Source organism: Notamacropus eugenii, chromosome 3 (assembly GCF_028372415.1).
Source record: "Notamacropus eugenii isolate mMacEug1 chromosome 3, mMacEug1.pri_v2, whole genome shotgun sequence".
NCBI classification, from domain to species: Eukaryota; Metazoa; Chordata; class Mammalia; order Diprotodontia; family Macropodidae; genus Notamacropus; species Notamacropus eugenii.
The window spans coordinates 109,166,637-109,188,559 of record NC_092874.1 but is presented as its reverse complement, the minus strand read 5'-3'; the positions used below and the strand labels follow the sequence as shown (position 1 = coordinate 109,188,559).

At 39.2% G+C, this 21,923-nt stretch overlaps 1 protein-coding gene across 2 annotated transcripts in view; it reads left to right on the top strand.

Moving 5' to 3' along the window:
* Positions 1-21,923, top strand: part of TBXAS1 (thromboxane A synthase 1) — a 252,187-nt gene that overhangs the window by 56,783 nt on the left and 173,481 nt on the right. For both annotated transcript variants that reach the window (XM_072652586.1, XM_072652585.1), the window contains 2 exons: positions 17,894-17,987; positions 19,986-20,038. In XM_072652586.1, the coding sequence (XP_072508687.1) occupies positions 17,894-17,987; positions 19,986-20,038 (147 nt within the window). The remainder of the gene's footprint in view (positions 1-17,893; positions 17,988-19,985; positions 20,039-21,923) is intronic.

Sequence of the window (21,923 nt, the reverse complement as noted above, 5' to 3'; positions counted from 1 at the left end):
CTCCAGAAGCAGAGCTCTTTCCACTCTATGACATTTGTGACTATTAGATACAGTGATTTAGGCTAGCATTATCTATAAGTTGATTGAGTAGGTCTGAAAGACTCCAATCCGTTATGCCTCCTTGATAGATACAATATCCTCAAGGAGTGATTTTCACAGGATTAGAGTTGATTTTCTTGGCTCTAACAGTTGTGGAATAGGGCTGTTCCTTTGAAGTGAGACTATAAAATGGGGCAGACGTAACTGCCAGGCACAATCAAGCAAAGGTCTAGAGATGCCACAGCTTCAAGAACAAGTCTGGAGCCCAAAAAGAATGAATTTTCTATTTGTTTTCATTTCTTTTATTTGGACTTCCCATCATTTTGGGATTTCTTATGGTCCATTATATTCTCTCTGTTTTTTGTTGTTCAGTCATGTCTGACTCTTCAAGACCCCATTTGGGGTTTTCTTGGCAAAGATACTGGAGTGATTTGCCATTTCCTTCTCCAGCTCATTTTATAGATGAGGAACTAAGGCAAACAGGGTTAGGTGACTTTCCCAGGGTCATACAGCTGGTAAAAATGTCTGAGACTAGATATGAACTCAGAAAGAGGAGTCTTCCTGACTCCAGGACCAGTACTCTATTGATTTTACCACCTAGTTACCTATTCTGTCTTCTAGGATTCTAGTAATAATTGTTGCAAAACTATCCTTTTCTTCTAGAGCTTTATCCTAGGAATTTTTTACCCAGTAATATGTTTTTCATTGAATTAATAGAGTTGTTTTATTTATTTATTTATTTTTGCTTGTTCATTTCCTTAGTCTCTTTACTGTTCTTTTTTTCCCTGTGGTGATTTCCTTGTGAGTACTTTGTTCACTTTTTTATCTCTCTTAGCTGTTGTCTTGTAAATTTATTTGGTTTATTTCTTGCTGTTCTGAGGCAATAAGAGGGAGCTGAATTTATCAACAGTCTCTTTTGCCATCTTGCCAGAAGTTATTCTTGAATTTCTTCATTCAAGGATGTGGTACATTTTCCATTCGTTTTGGAATTAAGAACTGAGGATTCTTCTTGGACCCAAATATCACCTTTTTTAGTCTTCTATGAACTCTGCTTGGAATATATGATCAATAGATTCAACAAGCTTCAGGAAAAAAAGAGTACAGTAGGTTTATAATCTTGCAGAAAAACTCTATTTCTAGCGTTTTGAGAAAAGAACCCTACTCCAGGGCTATATTTGTGTATTTGTGTATGTGTGTGTGTGTATGTATATTTTGGGGTGCTGGAGGAGGAGGTGCTCGGATGGCCTGGAGACCTGGGAATTTTTCTAGGGATGACTTCCTGGGTCCAGAGGATAGTGATGAGTTCCTAGGTCCAGGGAGAAACCCTTGGCAATAGTTCACAATTCAGAGTCCCAGTTAGGGCTGGTTTCTGAGAATTCAGTTGGAAATGGTCCCCAAGGGTCAGAGGAAGCAATTAGAACTGATCCTAGTAGTTTAAGGAAATTGGCTAAAGCAGAGTTCAATGTTCCTGTGAAATAAAAAGCGTTTCTGGGTCTTGGGTTTAACAAAAAGAAACTATTCAATGAGGAAGAAAAGGAGGAGTACCTAAGGAGACTGATGCAGATATACATGAAACTCATTTCCTGATTTAGATTTTTAAAGTATATTTAGAAAATAAAAGATGGGGTAAATGACTGAAGATGGATAACAAATATGAACCTAGTCTTAAAGGATAGTGTCAGGAGTATTAAAGTTCAGACCAAAGTAAGGCTAATGATGAATGCTAAGGAAGGCAAAAAGTATATTAAAAATTATATTAAGGGGTAAGAGGGTAAGGGAAGGGTTCCAATCACATTTATGGTAATATCTATGTAACCTTTGGTAAGTCATTTAAACACCTTGGAGATAATCTCCAAATGGATACATGACTTAGACATAAAGGGTAATGTAAAAATATTAGAGGAGCAAAGAAATCACCTGTCATTTATGGATAGAGAAAGAGTTCATGACCAAATAAGAGATAGAGATGATCATAGAAAGTAAAACGGACAATTGTGATTACATAAAATTAAAAAGTTTCTGCACAAATAAAACCAATTCAAATAAAACTCAAAGAGAAGAGGGTAAATTGGGGGAAAATCTTTGCACCAACTTTTTCTGATAAAGGTCTCACTTCCAAGATACAGAATGAACTAACTCAAATTTAGAAGAATAAGAGCCATTCCTTAATTGATAAATGGTCAAATGATATGAATAGCCAGTTTTCAGAGGAAAAATTCCAAGCTTCCAATAGCCATATGAAAAATACTCTTAATGGCTATTAATTAGAAAAGTGAAAAATGTAAAACTCTGAGGTTCCATTTCACACCCATTGGACTGGTAAAGTGAACCAAAAAAGGAAAATGATGAATTCTGGAGGGCTATAGGAAAACAGGTACATTAATGCACTGTTGGTGGAGCTGTGAGCTGGTCCAGTCATTCTGGAAAGTAATATGAAAGGATGGCAAAAAGCTATTATTAAACAGTGACCTTCGACTCTGAAATCCTACTACTAGTTCTAACCACTAAAGAGATCAAAAAAGAAAAACCTGGCTTTTTTGTGACCTCATTTAGTGTTTTTTTGGCAGAGATGTACCATTTCCTTCTCTAGCCCATTTTATGGATAAGGAAACTGAGGCAAATCGTATTAAGTGACATGCCCTGGATCACACAGCTAGTAAGGCCTGATTTGAACTCATGAAGATGAGTCTTCCTGATTCCAGGTCCAGCCCTCTATCCACTGTACCACCCAGCTGCTTGGTGATTTCAGAGAAACATGGAAAGACTTTTATGAATTAATGTAGATTGAAGTGAGCAAAACCAGGAGAATCATTTATACAGTAACAACAATATTGTTAAGACAATCAATCAGCTTTAAAACATTTAGGAACTCTGATCAACACAATGACCGTGATTCCAAAGGTCTTAAGATTAAACAGGCTTCCCATCTCTTTATACAGAGGTGAGGGACTCAAAATGCAGAGGGAAACATATTTTTTGGATGTGGTTGATGCAGGAATTTGTTTGCTTGACTATTATGGTAAGGGTAAACATTCATTAGGTGTCTACTATATGCTAAGTGTTTACAAATATTATCTCATTTGATTCTATTTATAATTGTTGAGTTACTTTTTCCTTCAAAACTACCTCTTGGGCAACCCTTGACCTAAAATATTGCTTCCTAAGTGCTCAGTGTTTTCTTTTGTTTACTCAAATTTCTAAGACTCAGTTTCTGTTTTGGGGATTTGTGCCAGGGCTGGGCTCTGCATTCTTAAATGGGGTGGTTCAGCCTTATTTGATCCTGACTTCTGGCTGCTGATTTCCATTTTTTTTTTTCAGGAGTCTGGGCACAGAATTCTATCAGGTTCTAGTCTCCCTCTAAGAGCTCTACTGTTGGTTGCTCCCAAGTCAAGACTCTGCCATGTTCCTCCTCCCAACGCCTGGGGATATCTCTGTCAGGTCTCTGCTTCTTCTGCATCCTTGGGGCCTCTTCCTCTTGAGCACTGTCCTTTTCTTGGTTCTGATTATTAGAAGAAATATAACTGAGTTGGTGGGTCATTGCTGAATAGTTGATACAGGGGGAAGCTGTAGCCAGGGCAAGTTTGTGTTTTCATTTTCCCAGTATAGCTGGAGCCTGAGTCCCAAAGAGGGTGAGTTTTGTTATGATGATAAACAGGTGTGCTTATTATGCCTGCAAACAGATGTGCTCAATCATCATCCCATCTCTTCTTTCTTGTACCATAAATTTTGGGCCAGGGGGAGGGTTTTAGACCATGTGTCTGTACATACAAACTGGTTTTAAACTAGCTCCTCACCCCCATGCCAGTTCAAGTTGGCCAAATAACCAATTGTTTTGAAAACAACCCATTAATTATTAAGTAGTTGGTGGAATGAATCCAGCTGCTTTAGGTATCTGTAAACAACCCTCCTGTGCCCTGTTCTTTCACAGTCAGAGTTTACCCTGTGGACATTTACACACTCTTTTCCTTTAGCTTTCAGGGGCCAGGCAATGTCCCAGATATAATGAGGGTCTAGCAATGTACATGGTGCCTCTAATGGCATGCCTCCCCCAATACGAGGCACTAGGAAGTCCACCCCTTCTTTAAGGGATGAATCATGAATCATAAAGCATTCAGTGATTAAGCTCAGTTATTAAGGGTTACAAAACAGTTCTCATATGCCATCTCATTTGATCCTCACAACAACCCAGCATTGCTACAGATTTTATTATTCCAGTTTTATAGAGGAGAAAACAGAGCAGTTAAGGGGCTTGCCCGTTATTACACAGATTAGGTGAGGCAGAGATAGGAGGTGAACCCAGATCACTGTGAAACCAAATGCTCTGGCCACTGTCACCTACACCTTCCCTGGTTCTTCCAGGCTGGCAGTGGGTTCTGTCTTACCTGTGCCCACAGCACTTTCTCTTAGGCATTCATCATATCTAAATTGTATTACATTTATTTGTGGACCCTTCCCAGATGATGACAAACTCTGTGAGGGCAGGGACTAATCTCATTTATATTTGTCCACCCCACTCCCCCCACACCTCCCCATGTTTACCACAGTGGAGGTAGGTCCTTATACATGGTGGGTCCTTAATAAATATTTAAAAGAATGGATAAATAAAAAGTCCAGAGTTTATACCTGGCCTGAGTCCTTGGTCTTCTTGAAGACTAGCTCAAAGCTCACACAGCCCATTATATACAGGTGACCCCAGCCATGTGCTTTTTCACTCCTCGGCCATCTTCCTGCCATCTTCACTTCCATCTTTGGATACCGTCCAGTTCTCTCTCCCCTTCCTATTCTGCAGCCATTATCAAATCCATTTTTCCATCACTAATGGGCAGGGTCTGTCAAACTCCTCTATGGCTCTATTTACCATGCTTGTAACTTTCCATATCAAAATATCTCATCCTTAGATTATGAGCTGCCTGAGGCCAGGAATTGCCTTTCGCCTTTCTTTGTCTCTCCAGTCACACAGTAGACACAATAAATATTTACTGACTATCTAGCCCTTATATGTCGTCCTCCTCTGCTAGAATATAAACTTCTTGATGGTAAGTACCTTCTCTGCTTCTGTATTTATATCACCAGCACTTAGCACACTACTTGGCACAGAATAAGACCTTAACAAGTGCATGTTCATTCATTTTTCATTCAATTTCCAAAGCTGCCAAGTCATTTTTCCTGGGTATTTAAAAATAATTTGAATCAAACAGTTCATATAACTAAAAAAAACAATTCTACATTGGTTTTCCTTTACACCTGTGGTCCCTGGTATTGCTGTTACCTTCCTTGGCAATTCCTGGTACATTTGACCTTTCAAGGCTCCAGCTTCCTCCAAAGCAATTTTACCTTCACCCTGAAAAGACCCAACTCAACCTCTAATAGTAGTGATTACCTTACAGCTAATGTTCATCAGTGAGCTACAAATTAGTTAGTTTATTATGCCTATTTTGATGCTTCTTTCTCAACCTAATGGCTTTCCTATTAACTTGTTCTCACTAGGGAATCATATTGATTTTTTTTAAAATTAGCCTTGGAGACAAAAGAGTAAACACAAACAATTTATCATTTTGCTACACTCAACAATCATCATTCGATATTCGAACAGCCTATGATGCAAACAGCAGCCCTCTGAAATAAACAAAATTCAGCAGCTGTGTCAGCCCAGGAACAATTTCCTAATCTGTTGATTGCTGGTGACCGTGAGTTGATGATGAGCTTTTGCCAGGATAATTAGAAAAGAACATTAGGATCCTGAATCTTCCATTTCTAGAGTAAACTTGTCAAGAGCGGGTCTAAATCAAATAGCAAATGTAGACCAGGTCTCTACAATTCTGGGGAACTGAATGCAATGAGCTCCAGAGAGTTTAATTCTCCTTCAATTTTAAGAGAGGAGTAAGATTCCTCCCTGACACCACGCAACTCTGTGCTGGATGGGCTCTATGTCCAACCTGTAGTGTTAGTGGTGCAATTGAGTCAGCAGAGGTCCCAGACCTCTGGTACATGAGAATAGCATAGGGGGGATGAAATAAAAGCAGCTGCAATAAGACCCCCAAACTCTGGGGAGATGAGTAAAATAAAAAGATTCAGGTACCTCCCAGGCTCCCTGCAGCTTACTTCTTGATCTAGTACTGAACTCTTGACTTCCCTGCTATCGCTGTTCCCTTTGACCCAATCTTCAGATTCCAGAGGTCTGAAGAAACCCCATCACTGACTCTACCTGACCTCAGATTTATTTCTATCTCAGTCCCTAAAAATGGACTGTCTTTTTCCTACCTCAGTGTTTTCCTGATCACCAGCACAGGGGTGCCCTCAAGCAGACACATCACATTTGTGAGGGAGGCAAGATGGCAAAAAGCCACACCAGTTTGGGTGTGAAAATTTTGTCCCATGACAGAATATCATGTAAAGGTTTGCATCTTCACTGGGATCAGCACAATGCTAGGTTGAGCTATTTCTTCATGTCCCCATTTGGGGTTTCTTGGCAAAGATATTGGAGTGGTTTGCTATTTCCTTCTCCAGCTCATTTTACAGATGAGGAAACTGAGGCAAACAGGCTTAAGTGACTTGCCCAAGCTGTCACAGCTCCTAAGTGTCTGATGTCAAATTTGAACCCAGGAAGAGGAATCTTCCTAATTATAAGCCCTGTATGCTATCCCCTCTGCCACCTAGTTGTCAAGATATAAAGACAAAGACGAAACCATCCCTATGCCTTAGCAGCTTACAATCTACTTTCTGTCTGCCTTATAATATCATCACCTACATGCTACAGAGAGGAAATTTCTAACATTAAAAATATGTACTTATAAAATGAAATACAATTTATAAAATGAAAATGATTTGTGAAATTCGTAGTGAAAATAAAACTTATTAAATGAAAAAGCAGACTCCAAGCTAGATAAGTTATATAGACAAGAGTAAATTGAATAAACCATGAATATTCAAATCTAGATCCTTTCTTCACACACACACACACACACACACACACACACACACACATACACACACACACACACACACACACCCCATAACACACACACACACACCCCATAACATAACAAAAACTACCTCCTTCTCCTCTTCATTTTTCAAGGATCCATCTCCTCCTATCTTGTATCTTTCTCCTTCTTCCAAGCTTTAGGTCAGTCCCATGAGCAGCTGGGAACATTGAACCCCCCAGCTATGGCTGGGGAAGGAGTAACTGTCCAAGGTAGAGATTTCTGATAGCGTTTACTCATCTGCAGTACAATTGGGTTTGAGATACATTTTGTGGTGTGGTGACCATGCTTTGAAGATAAAACCATGGTATCACAAGTTAATTCTCAGCAAGGTTTAAATGAGAATATGTTTACATGACATCCCTAAGGACAGAGACTAAAGACTGGACGTGTGATGTCATTAGTATAGGAAATTGCTTCTACCAATGCAGGTTGGGACTTTCTCTGCAATTTATAGCCTAAGGGAGTTGCCCTGTACACTGAGAGGTTATTCAACTTTCCTAGGGTCACATAGCACTATGTGTCAGATTTAGCGCCTGAACTCAGGTCTTCCTAGTTCCAAGGCTGTCTTTCTTTCTGTTACATCATACTGCCTCTCATGACCAAAATTATCCTGTGAGCTAAAAGAGAATTATTGTCTGGGTGGTCAGAAAATGTAAACTGGGGTTCAAGTTGCCCCACCAAGGTACTCTGGTATCACACAGAACTTACTTCAATCCAGGGGGCCTGACCCCACAGGGCAAGTTTCTGTCTTTGGATCATTGCCCTGTCCTGAAATTAATAGAGAATAATCTGGAAAATAAAGCTCAAGTATGATTCATGCCTGTATTACTCACCAAAATGATCACAAGCAGCAGAGAATTCATCCATACTTTGTTGCATCTCATCTTCAGAGACTGCAATAAGTGCACAATCATCTACAAACAGAAAATCATGCACCAGCACTCCTTCCATTTTGATCTTGGTTTGTAGCCTCTTCAATTTGAAGAACTTGCCATCGGTACGGTAGTAGGCCTTGATGCTGTGTTCATCCTCATTGAAAGCATTTGACAACATGGCTGAAAACATCATACTAAAAAGCATGGGAGCAAGCACACAAACTTGTTTCACTCCATTAGTGACTGGGAAAGCATGAGAGCATTGTCCATTGTCTAGAACCTGGGCAAGCATGCCATCAATGAAACTAATATACAATACTGATGATTTCTCCAGGTAACCAAATTTTGACATAATTTCCATAAGCCCTCATGACTGACAGTATCAAAGGCCTTGGTCAGTTCTACAAATGTGTACAGACTTCTGTTCTGCTCCTGTCACTTCTCCTGGAATTGTCGGGCAGCAAACACCATTACCAATCATTTCCTGAGCCCTTTCTGAAGCCACACTGGCTCTCAGGTATATGACCATCTTCCAGGTGAAAGACCTGCTATTAAGGAAGACTCTGGCAAGAATCTTGCCAACAGTGAATGAGAGAGAGAGAGAGAGACCTCCCTGTGATTGTCACAGGACAATCTATTTCTTTTATCTTTATAGAAATGGACAATGGAGGTATCCTTGAACTCTTGGGGGGGGGGGGGATCCTTTCTCTTAGTCATTACCAACCAAATAGAGGATGAATCTCCAACTTAAACAAGGCCACTCAATGTACAACGTACAATGTACAATATAGGTATTGGATGTTAGCCTTTATTTCACTCAACATGGAAAATATAGAAGTTGTAGAGGATCCTAAGAGCCTGAACAAATGCAAAAACAGATTCTCCTGGTAAGTAAAGACACTTTGGAGAATGCATGGAATTAGTGGGATTGACAAGGTTCAGATCTCCTCTCCCACCCCAACGTGGATTGAGTCCTTGGGCTTCAGAGTGATTTCTGTTGGCAGTTCCCCTTCTGTAAAGAGTTCCCCATTGGAGAAATAGCCTTCTAGGAGGCTGGTACCTCAACCACCAAACTCAGGAATTCTAGCTCTCTTGGGAGATCTTTCATTTGGAATTACCCTGGAGATAAACCTCAAGTCTGGGAAAGACTGTTCTTAGAATCTCTGGTCTCTAATACATGCTCAGAAAAAAAAATAGAAAAGCAGAATGCATCCAGGAAACTGAGGTCCAGGAGCCTCAGGTCCTTGGAATAAACATAAACTGCTCACTAAGTGCTTTTTCTACAAATCAAGTTATATTCTGGAGTGAGGCCTCTGGGACTGTTTGCGCCTTTCCATCTGTCCTGAGAACTTAGCACAGTGCCTGACACTTAAGTAGGGGCAGCTAGGTGGTGCAGTGGATAGAGGACCAGGCTTGGAATTAGAAAGACTCATTTTCCTGAGTTCAGATCTGGCCTCAAATGCTTAGCAGATATGTGACCCTGGGCAAATCACTCAGTTTGCCTCAGTTTCTTATCTGTAAAATGAATTGGAAAAGGAAATGGCAAACCACTCCAGTATCTCATCCAAGAAAACTCCAAGTGGTGTCATGAAGAGTCAGACAGGACTGAAAAGCGACTAAACATCAAATGATACATAAATAAGTGTGTATTAATCATGCTTGTTGACCAACCAACTGAGGAGGGAAGAAATCTCCTCCTCCCTCTTTGTTACTTTCTACTCTGTAGCCTAAAGGAGAGAAAGCACTTGAAAAAAAGGCTTGAGCTCCTGTCCCATCTTGTTTTTTTTTTAATTTAAATTTGATTTTTTAAAAATTCTGGACTTAAGCAATAAATAAAACAAGCATCTCTATGTAGATGCAAAATGATACATGTATTTTTGGACAAAATCAGTGGGGGAATGTATTTTTGTTTGACTATGCATATTTGTTACAAGGGTTTCACTTATGTCGTCTTCAACTTGCTTTTAAAGAATATACTATTTGGGGCATGAGGCTAGAAATGGAGACTTATTCTATAAAAGTCAGGTTCCCCAGAACCTCAGCTGCCTGTCATCTTGAATGAACACCCCATCCCTAGGAGCCAATTATAGGCATTCTCTACATCTCCTCAACAAGGTTTTAGAGCTTCATGGGATGTGCCCTTCATACAAAGATCCTCACATCCAATCCACTTGACCTTGGGTAATCCATCAGATTGATCTAAGTCTTCTTACCCGACTGTCTTACAAGAGCACCAGGACATTTTCCTTATGTTGATAGTGGATAGAGTGGATAGAGAAAACATAGTTGGAAGCTGACCCCCAGGGCTACTTAGTGAGGGGCTACTTAGTAACAGTTGGGTCTGAACGAGTGGAGGACAGAGAGATGGTTATTAGTATCATGGATCTGGAGCTCAAGGAGAACTTGAAGAACATTTAGTTCAGGGGTTTGCATGGTTTTTGATTTCTATGCCCCTTGGCTTCCAGTGAACCCTGCTTCACCTGTATTCAATATAAAAGGAAATAAATCCTAGAGTTTATTATACATATACCCATAAGAAATAAAATCATTTTTTGTGAAGTTAAAAATAAGAATGGGATATACCATACAATTGGTGACTTCATTGATTGCAAAGTAAGTCAAAATTTTCTGCATACTCTCTTTGAAATGTATCTCATTTCCTACATATACATATATATGATATATACACATATACATCATATATATTATACATACATATATGTATATATGTAGGTGTGTATGTATATATGTATGTATATACGTGCATACATATGTATTATATGTGTATGGATATATACACGTGTGTGTGTATATATGTATACACACAAATATACCAGTTTCATAGGATCATAGATCTAGGAAGTACCTGAAAAGCCAGCTAATCTAACCCCCTTATTTTACAGATGGGAAAAATGAGGTTGAAAAAAATTTAGTGACTTGCCCAAGGTCATACAGGGTATGAGTCTCATAAGTATGATTTGAATGGAGATGCTCTGTCCCCCAGTGGTCTGCCCTCCATACTGCACTGCCTCCTGTGGAAGCTCCAGGAGCACCCTAGCTGTCACACTCAAATCAATGTGTGTAGAAGTAAGATGTGAATCAGCAAGTGTGACAGTGAGGTTTGTTCTAGCTGTGACTCCCAGGCATTTGCACATAGAACCCTAAAATAATTAGTATGTCAGAAGATTGGGTGCAAGTGTTAACTGGATTCTGGCACACTCCTCTAGTGCTTAGAAAACCCTGAAATTGAATGCCCTCTGGGTCCCCTGCAGAGATCTCAGCATTCTGTGACCTGTTGATGGTAAACTGGCAGAGGTATCTGATTGGCACAGTTTTGAACCCTTAGGAGTCCCCACACAGGAAATGTGCCCTGGGGGCAGAAGGAACATTAGGCAGACCCACAGCTTGGTTGAGTGATTCAGCAGGAGAATGTGTGAGAGGAGGTCTGTGTCACTAGCTTAAAAGCCCAAAGGTACCTCCCAGCAAACGGAGCATAACAAATTGCTGCAGGCTCTTGGCCACTGTTCCAAACTCCTTTTCTTGACCTGCCTTGTTTCCTGTCTTGCTTATTTACTTCTCTGGCCCTTGACTCTGATTTTTGTTTCTGCATCTGGATCCTGCTGTTGCCCAGCTCTCTGATCCCTGTTGCTATGTAACATAGACACGGCCTTTTACCTCTAGCCCCCTGCGACTCTTTATTGGGGTGTTGGGGAGTTAGCCATTGCCAATCTCTTTGTTCTGAATCACAGCTCCCACTTATTCCTCAGTCTGCTAGAAGTTGATTGGTTCATGGTTTCATACACTGAGCAGCCTCTGATGGCTGCAGCCATTAAAACTTACCTCAGGGTTGGACTATATACTAAGACAGTTTAACCTCCATGACGTATCTAGGTAACCTAGTGGACAGAGTGCTAAATCTGAATTCAAGAAGACTTGAGTTAGAGTCATACCTTAGACACTTACTAGCTGTGTGATCCTATGCAAGTTACTAAGCCATTCACGCACAAACAAACAAAAATACATCAGGAAGCACAGGAATAAATGGATCTTTCCTGAATATGATGAGTACTATCTATTTAAAATCAAGAATAATTACTATCTGTAATGGGGATAAAACAGAGACTTTTCTAATAAAATCAGGGATTAATCAAGTAACTTAGTTTCATTTTCTTCATCTGTGAAATGGGGAGAAGAGGAGCTAGGTACCTCATTGGATAGATCACTGGGCCTGGAGTTAGGAAGATCTGAGTTCAAATCTGGCCTCAGACACTTATTAACTGTGTGACCCTGGCAAGTCACTTAATCTCTGTTTGTCTCAATCCATTGGAGAAGGAAATGGCAAACCACTCCAGTATCTTTGCCAAGAAAACCCCATGGCAGGATTGGCATGACTATGAGGTCATGAAGAGTCTGACACAACTGAAGAATGGAATGACCACAACAAACATGGGGATAACCACAGAGTCTACTTCCAAAGATTGTTGTGAAGCTCCAATGAGGTTCCATTATCTAACATGCATAAGCAGTGCTTTGCAAAGCTTAAAACTGTACAAATGCTAGCTGTTACTGCTCAGGTACTGCTCAGACTGCCTCTTTTAGGGAAAGAACTCATATGCCTGGCTGTTTGGGTATCTAATGGAGAGTCTCACATCCACGTCTTCCTATTCACCCTCTGAAAGGTTTGCCTTAACCTTTCTTTCAAATATCATAAGAGCTTGTTGAATTGAATTGAATTGAAGCACCCGACGCCTTGGTATTATGGCTCTGTCCATATAAAAAAATCTATTCTCTTGTGATCACTAATTTCACTTATCCTCTGGGTCATTTATATAAAGGGATTGACTTATCTTCAGGAATATACCACTTTAACCAAATGAAATTCATGAAAATCCACATAAAAGATATATATATATATATATATATATATATACACACACACACACATACATACATACATAAAAGATACAATAAGAGATAGGACATGATGATGAAAAGAGTCCTGGATTTGGATTGAGAGAATCACATTTTGAATCTGGATTTTGCCACTTATTAGCTGTGCGAACTTACCAGAAATTACTTCCCCTCTAGGGACTTGTGGTTCCTCATCCATAAAATGAGGAAGCTTGGCTAGATGGTTTCTAATGTCCCTTCCAACTCTTAAGTCCTATGTTACTAGGGAAAAGATTATTTGCTTCTATAAAAAATTCCAACTAATAGCCTCTAGTACATTTAAACTATAATTTGTTTGTTTTTTTTTTTTACAAAATTATATTCACAGAAACTTTTCAGGAATATCACTTTTACATGAAGTGAAGTTCCCATGCATTTATCATCTATTTTCCCATGGATCAAGTATTGTTTGTAAGTTTTCTGGGTATTCCCTTCGTCTTGGGGTATCTGTTTCAGATTGTAAGATGCCAGAGTGGGGAACAAGTTTATGTAGCTCTCCTGGTTTGGTGTACCGTAAGGGCTGATGAAGATGACAGTGAACAATTTGGCTCCAGATAGTCATCCAGTATACTGCTTATTAAGTACTTGCTATGTGCCAATTGGTTCAAATATTCCTTGTATTGGGGCAGCTAGGTAGAAAGGACACTGGGCTTGGAATCAGGAAGACTCATTTTCCTGAGTTCAAATCTGACCTCAGGCATTTATTAGGTATGTGACCCTGGGCAAGTCACTTTATTTTGTTTGCCTCAGTTTTTTCATCTGTAAGGAAATGGCAAACCCCTCCAATAACCTTGCTGAGCAAACCCCAAGTGGGGTCACAAAGAGTCAAACATGGCTGAAGTGACTCAAGAACAATTCCTTGAATTTACACTATTTGAAGTTATAATTATGCAAAAAATAATCATTGGTTCCAACCCAACGGAAATATGCAGTGCGAATTCTGATCATGTGGTCACTTCAGAGGATTCATCATTGTGATTTATCAGGACCTAGCTGTACTATGTGCCAGGCACCATGCTGAACAGTGAGTATACCAAAAAAAGGCAAAAGGAGAAACATGGAATGTCAATGCATTGCATACAGCAGGTCCTTAATAAATTGGTAAAAATTATTTGCTGAATTGAGACCTGTAAAGAACATTGGATATCTATCCTAGCCTACTCTTTTTACAAATAAGAAAAATCAAGGTTCAAAAGGATAAAATGATTTGCCAAAGGTATACAGCTCATTAGCAGCAGATCCAAGGCTAGAATTCAGGTTTCTCAGCTCTCCATCTAGGGGTCTGTCTGTTACGACTCATTGTCTCCTTTTAACACTGCACTGAAGTAGGAATAAGAATTTTGAAGGGGGATTTTGCAGCATAAAGCTCTTTGGGGGAAGATGGGCCCCAAGTGAAGTGTTGGGGAGGCTTTGGAGAGCCAGAGTGTAACAGGAAGACTCTGGGTAACTGATGGACAAATTAAAGGAGTCACCAAAAAGCAGGAAAAGAGCATAGAAATAGAAAGAGGAGGGAATCCTTCTTTGTAAATGCATTCAGGCATTGTAAACTTCCTAGGGCAAGACCAATATGTACCAGTGGTTAGGCAAAAATTGAGGGGGGTGGGAAGGGAAATTTCCCTCTGGGGAGAGGCAGTATCCAAATCGAAAGCCAAACAAAACTAATCCAAATGAGTACTAGGGTCCCTTCAGAGGCCGGAAATCCAGTGAACCAAGGAGAATGGGAAACTAGTTACGGGAAGAGAAGACAGTCTGAGAGGTCAATGCCAGTGCAGAAGGCAAGCTCAAGCTACAGGGTATATTGGAGGAACTGCTTTTCTGACTCAATCCCTCTCCCCAAGGTTTTCATCTTTGTGATGATTATTTACATTCCCCCACCCCAACCAATCTATCTGTTCACTGTTCAGGCCAGCTTTAATCCTTCCAGAAACAGCCCAGTGTTGGACACCAGGGTTCTCTGGTAACAGCAGTCATCTTATCTGCTACTGAAAATGGTTTCCCCTTCAAGTCTTCAAATGGGAGCCCAGTTTTCTGATGTCCACGTGAGCCTATTCAGCTAAAAGCAGCCACAGTTCAGTGCTTGAGCTCATCCAAGCTCCTCTGTACCAGTGCCGCAGATTGGAAATGTCTGAGTTTTGTGCAGAAACGCAAGCAGTATATTTGTAAATGGAGTCACCTAATTAGAACATGGACTTGCATAACAATTAGCATGTGCAATTAGGCACAGACTTCTCGTCCTTTAATTAGACAATCAAGACATCTAATTACAAAATTAAGATGTAATCATGTGGCCAAAACTTGGTATATTTCTTTCTACCCATCAAAAATAACATTAAAAAAAATTAATTTACCAGCAAATGAGTGGGAAAGTGAAGATAGAAACCATTTTTTTAAAGGACAATCTAGGCAACCTTTCTGGGCCTCATTTTCTTCACTTGTAAAATGAGGAGTTGGACTAGATGATCTCAAAGATATCTTTCAACTTAGATTATTCTCCATTGGTCTTGTTAACACTTGAACATGACAAGAGTGATTGAAAATACAGAAAAAAAACCCAAAACAGATTTTAAAATAATTACCTTTAAAACATGGTTAACCTTCAATAGTTAGTAAATGATGGGGGACAGAGTGTTCTGAATTAAAAATTCTCCTCAGCTAAAGCAGGATGAGGTGTAAAAATAATATTACAACCAGATTTGGGGAATAAGCCATAACATAGATTAAGATCACCAAGAGATCATGGGGTTTCTTTTCTTTCAAAGCATCCCAAATGCTTTATACACATGATGTACCAGGCTTTGCTTAGCTCATGGGTCACCTCCAACACAGCCCACTCTTGATCCCCCAACTGGTCCCCAGAAATGACTTTGCATATAGTTACTATTGACCTCTCTGTGTATGGGTTTTTTTCTCCCAGTGGAGTGGAGGATCCTTGAGGGCAGGTGCTGTTTTGTTTTGTCTTTGTATCCCTAGCACCTAGCACACTACACGTGGTAGACATATGATAAGTGCATAATGAATTTAATTCCAATACTCCTGTGAAAAAGGTTAAGATCCAAACATTGGGCTATTTCTTTTTATGTAGTTCCCATCAGTTCTCTGCATGCTGCTAGCTATCCTGTTTGATGCTACGTAATCGAATTAGTTAAGTTTTTTCATTCACTAACTGGAGAACCAGGTGATTTGGAAACATGCTACCAGAGATGCTGTCTAGAGGCTGACAGGCTAAGGGTGGAGTCCCAGTTTCATAACTATTCCCTCCTTTCTTGTCTTTGGTTTTCTGTTAGAGCACTTGAACTCAATTGAGGATTTGTTTAAAAAACAAAAAAAACTTACACTTTAGAAACTAGTCTCTTCTTTGTTTGAGGATTGTACAAGGGCCAAAATAAGAATCAACCAAAATGTCATTCTTGACCTGAGAGGAAACCATGGCACAGAGGAAAGGGCCTTAAATGGGGATGGTGGAAGACTCTGGATTTGATTCCTCACTCAGCCACTTACCAGCTCCATAGATCTTAGATCTGTCACTCAACTTTCCTGAACATCAGTTTCTTTGCCTGAAAAATGGGATAAAGGATATCTCTGCTACCTACTTCACAAAATGAACTAGAGAATCAGGTGAGACAGTGAATATCAAAGTGCTTTGGAAACTATAAATTGTCGAACAAGTGGAATGTCTTACTAGACTCTTGGAGTTGAAAGGTCATCTAGCTCAACCTGTACCTGAGCACCAATCTCCTCCCTAATCTCCCTCATTCCAAAGTCTTTATTTTCTCTTCATGCAGTCTGATAATATAGTAAGTCTTTCAGCTGTCATGCAACACTGATAATTCTTGAACTTGAAGTCCAATGAACCACCTAAGTTTTTTTCACCTGAGCTGTTCAGCCACACTTCCACTTTCATATACCTGTGCAGTTTTTTTTTAACCTCTGTGTAGGACTTTAGCTATCAAAAATATTATATTATAGGGCATAATATATTATATATTATAAAATTAATATTTATAAAAATATAAAAATATATCACATATAATATAGCACATGATGTTATATTGCTATAATAAATACTATTACACTATAGAATTTGAATGTTTTATGTTGTCTGTATTCCATAGTATGCAACAGAGGCAACCACTTAAACCTGCCATGTTTCTTCCATTGAACTTTGAGTCATTTACAACTTTGAGGTTGTGATGCTCCATGTTCCGTGGCCCTATAGTAAATCTGGGGAAATTTTCATAATGGAAAGATGGGTTCTTGTGTCACTGAGTTGCTTGTGATCATTGAAAATGTTGAGCAGTTTCCCAAACTCGATGTAACCTAATCTCCTCTGGTTATTCAGTTCCAGACCCAACTTATTATTAATCTGCAACACCTAGTCATAATAGACTGACAAACTCAATGGACTGTCCATTCAAATGCATGATATAATCTAGGCAGGAAGTATTCTAGTGATACAAGAAAAGAGGGGGAGGAAGCGAGGGAGGGAGGGAGGGAGGGAGAGGGGGAGGGGGGGAGAGAGAGAGAGAGAGAAGAAAAAAAAAGAAAGAAAATCACATCAATAAATCCTTAAAAAATAAACAGAAGAAAGCAGAAGGAAGTTCAGATGGAGATACAGACAGGTGGAAGAGTGTTGAAACTACTGTGGTAAGATTTGAATTATATAAAAAATATACGTAATTGTCAAAAAACTGAACTATACATAAAAGGATTTCACTGTTTCATATATAAACCCTCTTAAGATTTTTCTTTGTTTATTGAAATGCTCATGTTTATTTGCTTTTATCAAGTTCACAATAAAAAAGAAATTTAAAAAATTAAATCCCTTCTATCTCTAAATTCAATTCAAAAACATTCATGATTCTGTGAATAATTTTCTTATTCCCTTAATAATTAGGCAATGTCATAATACATTATTAGCCCCTTTGTCTGTAGCTTCCAAGACTCTTTAGAAATTTTGCTCTCTGCAAAATCAACTCTTCCCCTTTACGGTGAGATACATGTTGATTTATTGCCTTCATTGTTTGTTTGATTTTCATTGCTCAGGTATTCCACTTCTGCATTTTCCAGCCTTGAGAAGGTGGGCGTTAGACATCCTAAGCCCCTCCCTTTTATTGGCAACATGACCTTCTTCCGACAGGTAAGGGAGACTGCCTTTCACTTGTTTGGTACTTGGCAGGAAGGAGGGCGCCATAGTGAATCTGGCTCAGTGTGGGATTTATACATGCCACCCTTGTATCAGAGCCTCAAATGGAACTCTCGAGAGCTTTCACATATGCTCCTTGAAGCAAGGGTGAAGAAACAATTGCCAAAAAATAAAGACAAATCAGAGAAAACAAAATGGCTCTTGCATACCAATGAATGATGAGATGAATAATGCAAACATCTGGCAGTTCTATTCTCTATACTCAAATTAGAGAGAAATGTTTTTGGGGAAAAAAATTATTGCAGCACTTTGTTGATAACACTAAGTAAACTCTGACTCCTTCTCTGGGTCACATTGTCCATCCCTTCTCCTTCCTCTCCCCTATGCTTGCAGATCTTTCCTGAAATTCTTTCATAGGTACCTATTTTTCCTTGCATGTAGGTTTTCTGTGATATATGGCATACCTTCTGTGAGAGGCAGTGTGTTATTGTTTAGAGAACATTGGCCTAGAAGTCAGGCCTTAGAGAGAGCACTAGATTTAGAATTAGATGCCTGGGGTTTGTCACTTACTAGTGATCTTCAGCAGCTAACTTGTCAAAGCCTTGTTTTCCTCATTTTTGAATTGTGGGTTAAAATAAATGATAAAATAAATAAAAAAGAACAAAACAGAGTAACCCAGCCTTCAGGTTGTTAACACATTTTATTTATATTTCCTCACTTAATAATAGTTTGAGTGGAATAACAATATTTGCATAGTTATGTAGTATCATAGGGCACAGGTATGGGGTCTTTGGGTTCGGAGGTTAAGAGGTCCTTTGTGTTCTGATAAGACGGGAAAGAAGGGGAAAGAGAAGAGTGAACAAGGAGGCAAAAAGGAAGCTGGAACTAAAAGGCTGTTGTTATTCCAATCAATCAACGAACAATTATTAAGCACCTAGCACTGTGCTAAGTGCTGGAGATAAAAAAACAGACAAATGAAATTATTATTAAATGAGATAATAAATACTAATTCTTTGTCAACCTTAAGGCGTTTTATAAAGAGTAGCTATTATCTCCATTTCAGAAATGAGGAAACTGAGAATCTGACAACCCAAGGTCACTAGCAGGCATGAGAACTGGGACCCAAATTCCCATCTTCCAGCATGAAGTCCCTACTGAGTCCACTTATAAGGGTTTTCCTAAACCTGAAAGTGCCAACAAAACCCAAATGATGTCATGAAGAGTCTGACACGACCCACTGACTAAATAACAAATGCTTATTCATCTATTTGTTTTCTCTTTCTCCTGTCATTCTTCCAACTGTACTATTCCCCTACCCTTTTCTCTCAAAGTAGGATGTGAGGTCCTTGAAGGTGGGGATTGAGCCATTATATTCCCAGGGTTAGCAAACTGTTTGCACATAGGAGGTGCTTAATAAATATTTGTTACACTGAACTCAGTTTAACTACTCTGACTTTTTTCTTGAAAAATTGTTTTTACTCATGTAAGGTAGTCAGACAATTATCCCCTTCCACCAGCCAACTGTTCACACAGGGAAGGGGCAGTAACTTGAACTGAGCAAAGCAACACTATAAATGAGATTTGGGAAAAGTTAGAGTAATGATTATACTGTTTTTAAGCAAGTATTTTAGCAGAAAAGAACATGGTCATTACAGGTAATAGAACATAAACTCCTCCAGGGCAGGAACTAGCACACAGTAAGTGCTTAATAAATGCTTGTTGCCTGCTTGCTTGATTCGGATACTTATGAATCAAAATCAATGCAATAGGAGCCCTACTTGGCAACACTATTAAGTTCCTTTTACTCATATGAACACAGTAGAATTTCACCTCTTCAAAAGTATAATAAACTTTTCATCTTTTCAGGACGACTTCCTTCTTCACCCCTCTCTCTTTCCCTCCCAGCCCCCTCACCCCCAGGGACTTTGAATTATTTCTATTTTACTCTCTTTTGTTATTGCAATTATAATGGGGGCTTTGTGTTTTTTGTAGGGTTTTTGGGAAAGTCATATGGAGCTGATAAAGACATATGGACCACTATGTGGGTAAGACAGGAACATCATCCTTTTACTATTTCATCTTGTGTAGTTAATAGCCCAGAAATAGGGAAGGAATTCCAAGAATCAGTACTTGGGATTTTTAAATATCTACAGAATATTCACAAATTGTTTGAGCTGTAAAAGTCTCTCAGAGAGGAAATGGACCATCAAAATCACCGTCATAGTCCTCTCCCCTCTTTGGCTAGAGACCAAGTTTTAATCTTAAGAAAGGCTAGAGAGGTTCACACCCATATTTTATCTCTTATATCTAAAGATGTAAGAAAGAACAGGTACTATTATTAAACCCATTTTACAATGGGAAAATTGAGGCTAAAGGGATCAAAGTGACTCATAGCTAACTGTGGGAACCAAGGACAGGTATATCAAAATACCACTATTGGTACAGTCAACTGAAAAAGAAAAATAAATGTATTATTCTAAAATATGGACGATGGGTCAAGGTGAGAAGAGAAACTAATTTCCAAGAGGTCAGAGTCTGGAGATCTGGAGGGATGTATGAGATGAGGCTAGAAATCTTAAAAGAAGATGCATGGGAGGCTAGTTATAGAAGTTGGGCTTAGAGAGTGGGACAGATAGGAGACACATTCCAGTTTCATAGACAGTAGATATAGCCTGTGAAAATGAATATGTCAATATATCCATTAGTTGATTTGGAACGTGAATAAATCCCTGAGGCATTTAACAAATATTTTCTTGAATTGAATCAAGCTGTCTATCCTGGCTTCCCCAAAGAGAGGATGCATAATTCCTTGTTTAAAAACACTAAGGAGGCCTTATGGAATTCCAGGTGTGGAAGTGTTTGAAAATCTGATAGAAAAAAAATACTTGGCATCCTGGTAGTTTTTTTTGCTCTAAGTTTATAAGTGCATTTTCTGGTTTCCTTTTTTGCTTCTTCTTTTCTTTCTTCTTCCTCTTCTTTCCTATCCAGTCAGATCTACATGGCCTCCTAGTCACCAAATTAGGTGAGACCTCAGTCCTCCTTCTCCTTTACCCATCCCATATGCACCAGCTGACAAGTGACCATTCTAATTCTTTCTAAAACATCCTGTTCTTACCTATTTCTCAAAGTAGATACAACAGGTCTTCTACCTGGAAACCCATTTTATTTATCTAATTGTTCATGGCTACCTTCCAGTTTCACATTATTCCTTCTCATCTAACATTTCCTCTACCCGCTTTGTTCTCCCATCTACACTCTAAATGTTAGAATTCCCTAAGATTATAAGCCTTGGCTTCCTTCTATTTTGATAACTTCAACGGGTAGACAACCCCTAAATCAATATCTGTAGCCCCGGCCCTTGTTTGAAACTATATTCTCACTGCCTGTTGCACACATATTTCTGCCTGGATGATCCATTGGTACTTCAAATTCAACATGGCGAAAAGCAAACTTATCATCTCCCTCAAACCAGTTCAACTTCTTGATTTTCCTGTTACTGTTAATAATAACATCATTCTTTTGATCACCCATGGTCAAACCTAACGTTGCATTCTGAGATGACTTTTTGTGTGATCACTTTCCACCTTTCTATTATATCCTGTATTCAATTATTACCAAATCCTTAATAATTCTTGCCTCCATAGCTCTCTACTGACCACAGAGCCACCACCCAAATTCAAACATTTATTATGTTGTATCTGGACTACTATAGTAACCATCTTAACTAGTCCCTTTGCCTCAGTCTAGGCTGGGTGACTCTATTGACTTTGGAGCCTAGCTCACTTCTGTTTTCTGCTTCAAGCTGATTTGAATTTTGTCTTTGGCTGCCCTCGATGACTTGATGATATTTGGACTTCACTTCTGTTTCACCTATTCATGTCTTTATTTTCCTGCTACCTCCACATCAGAGTCCCTATCTCGAAGACAAAG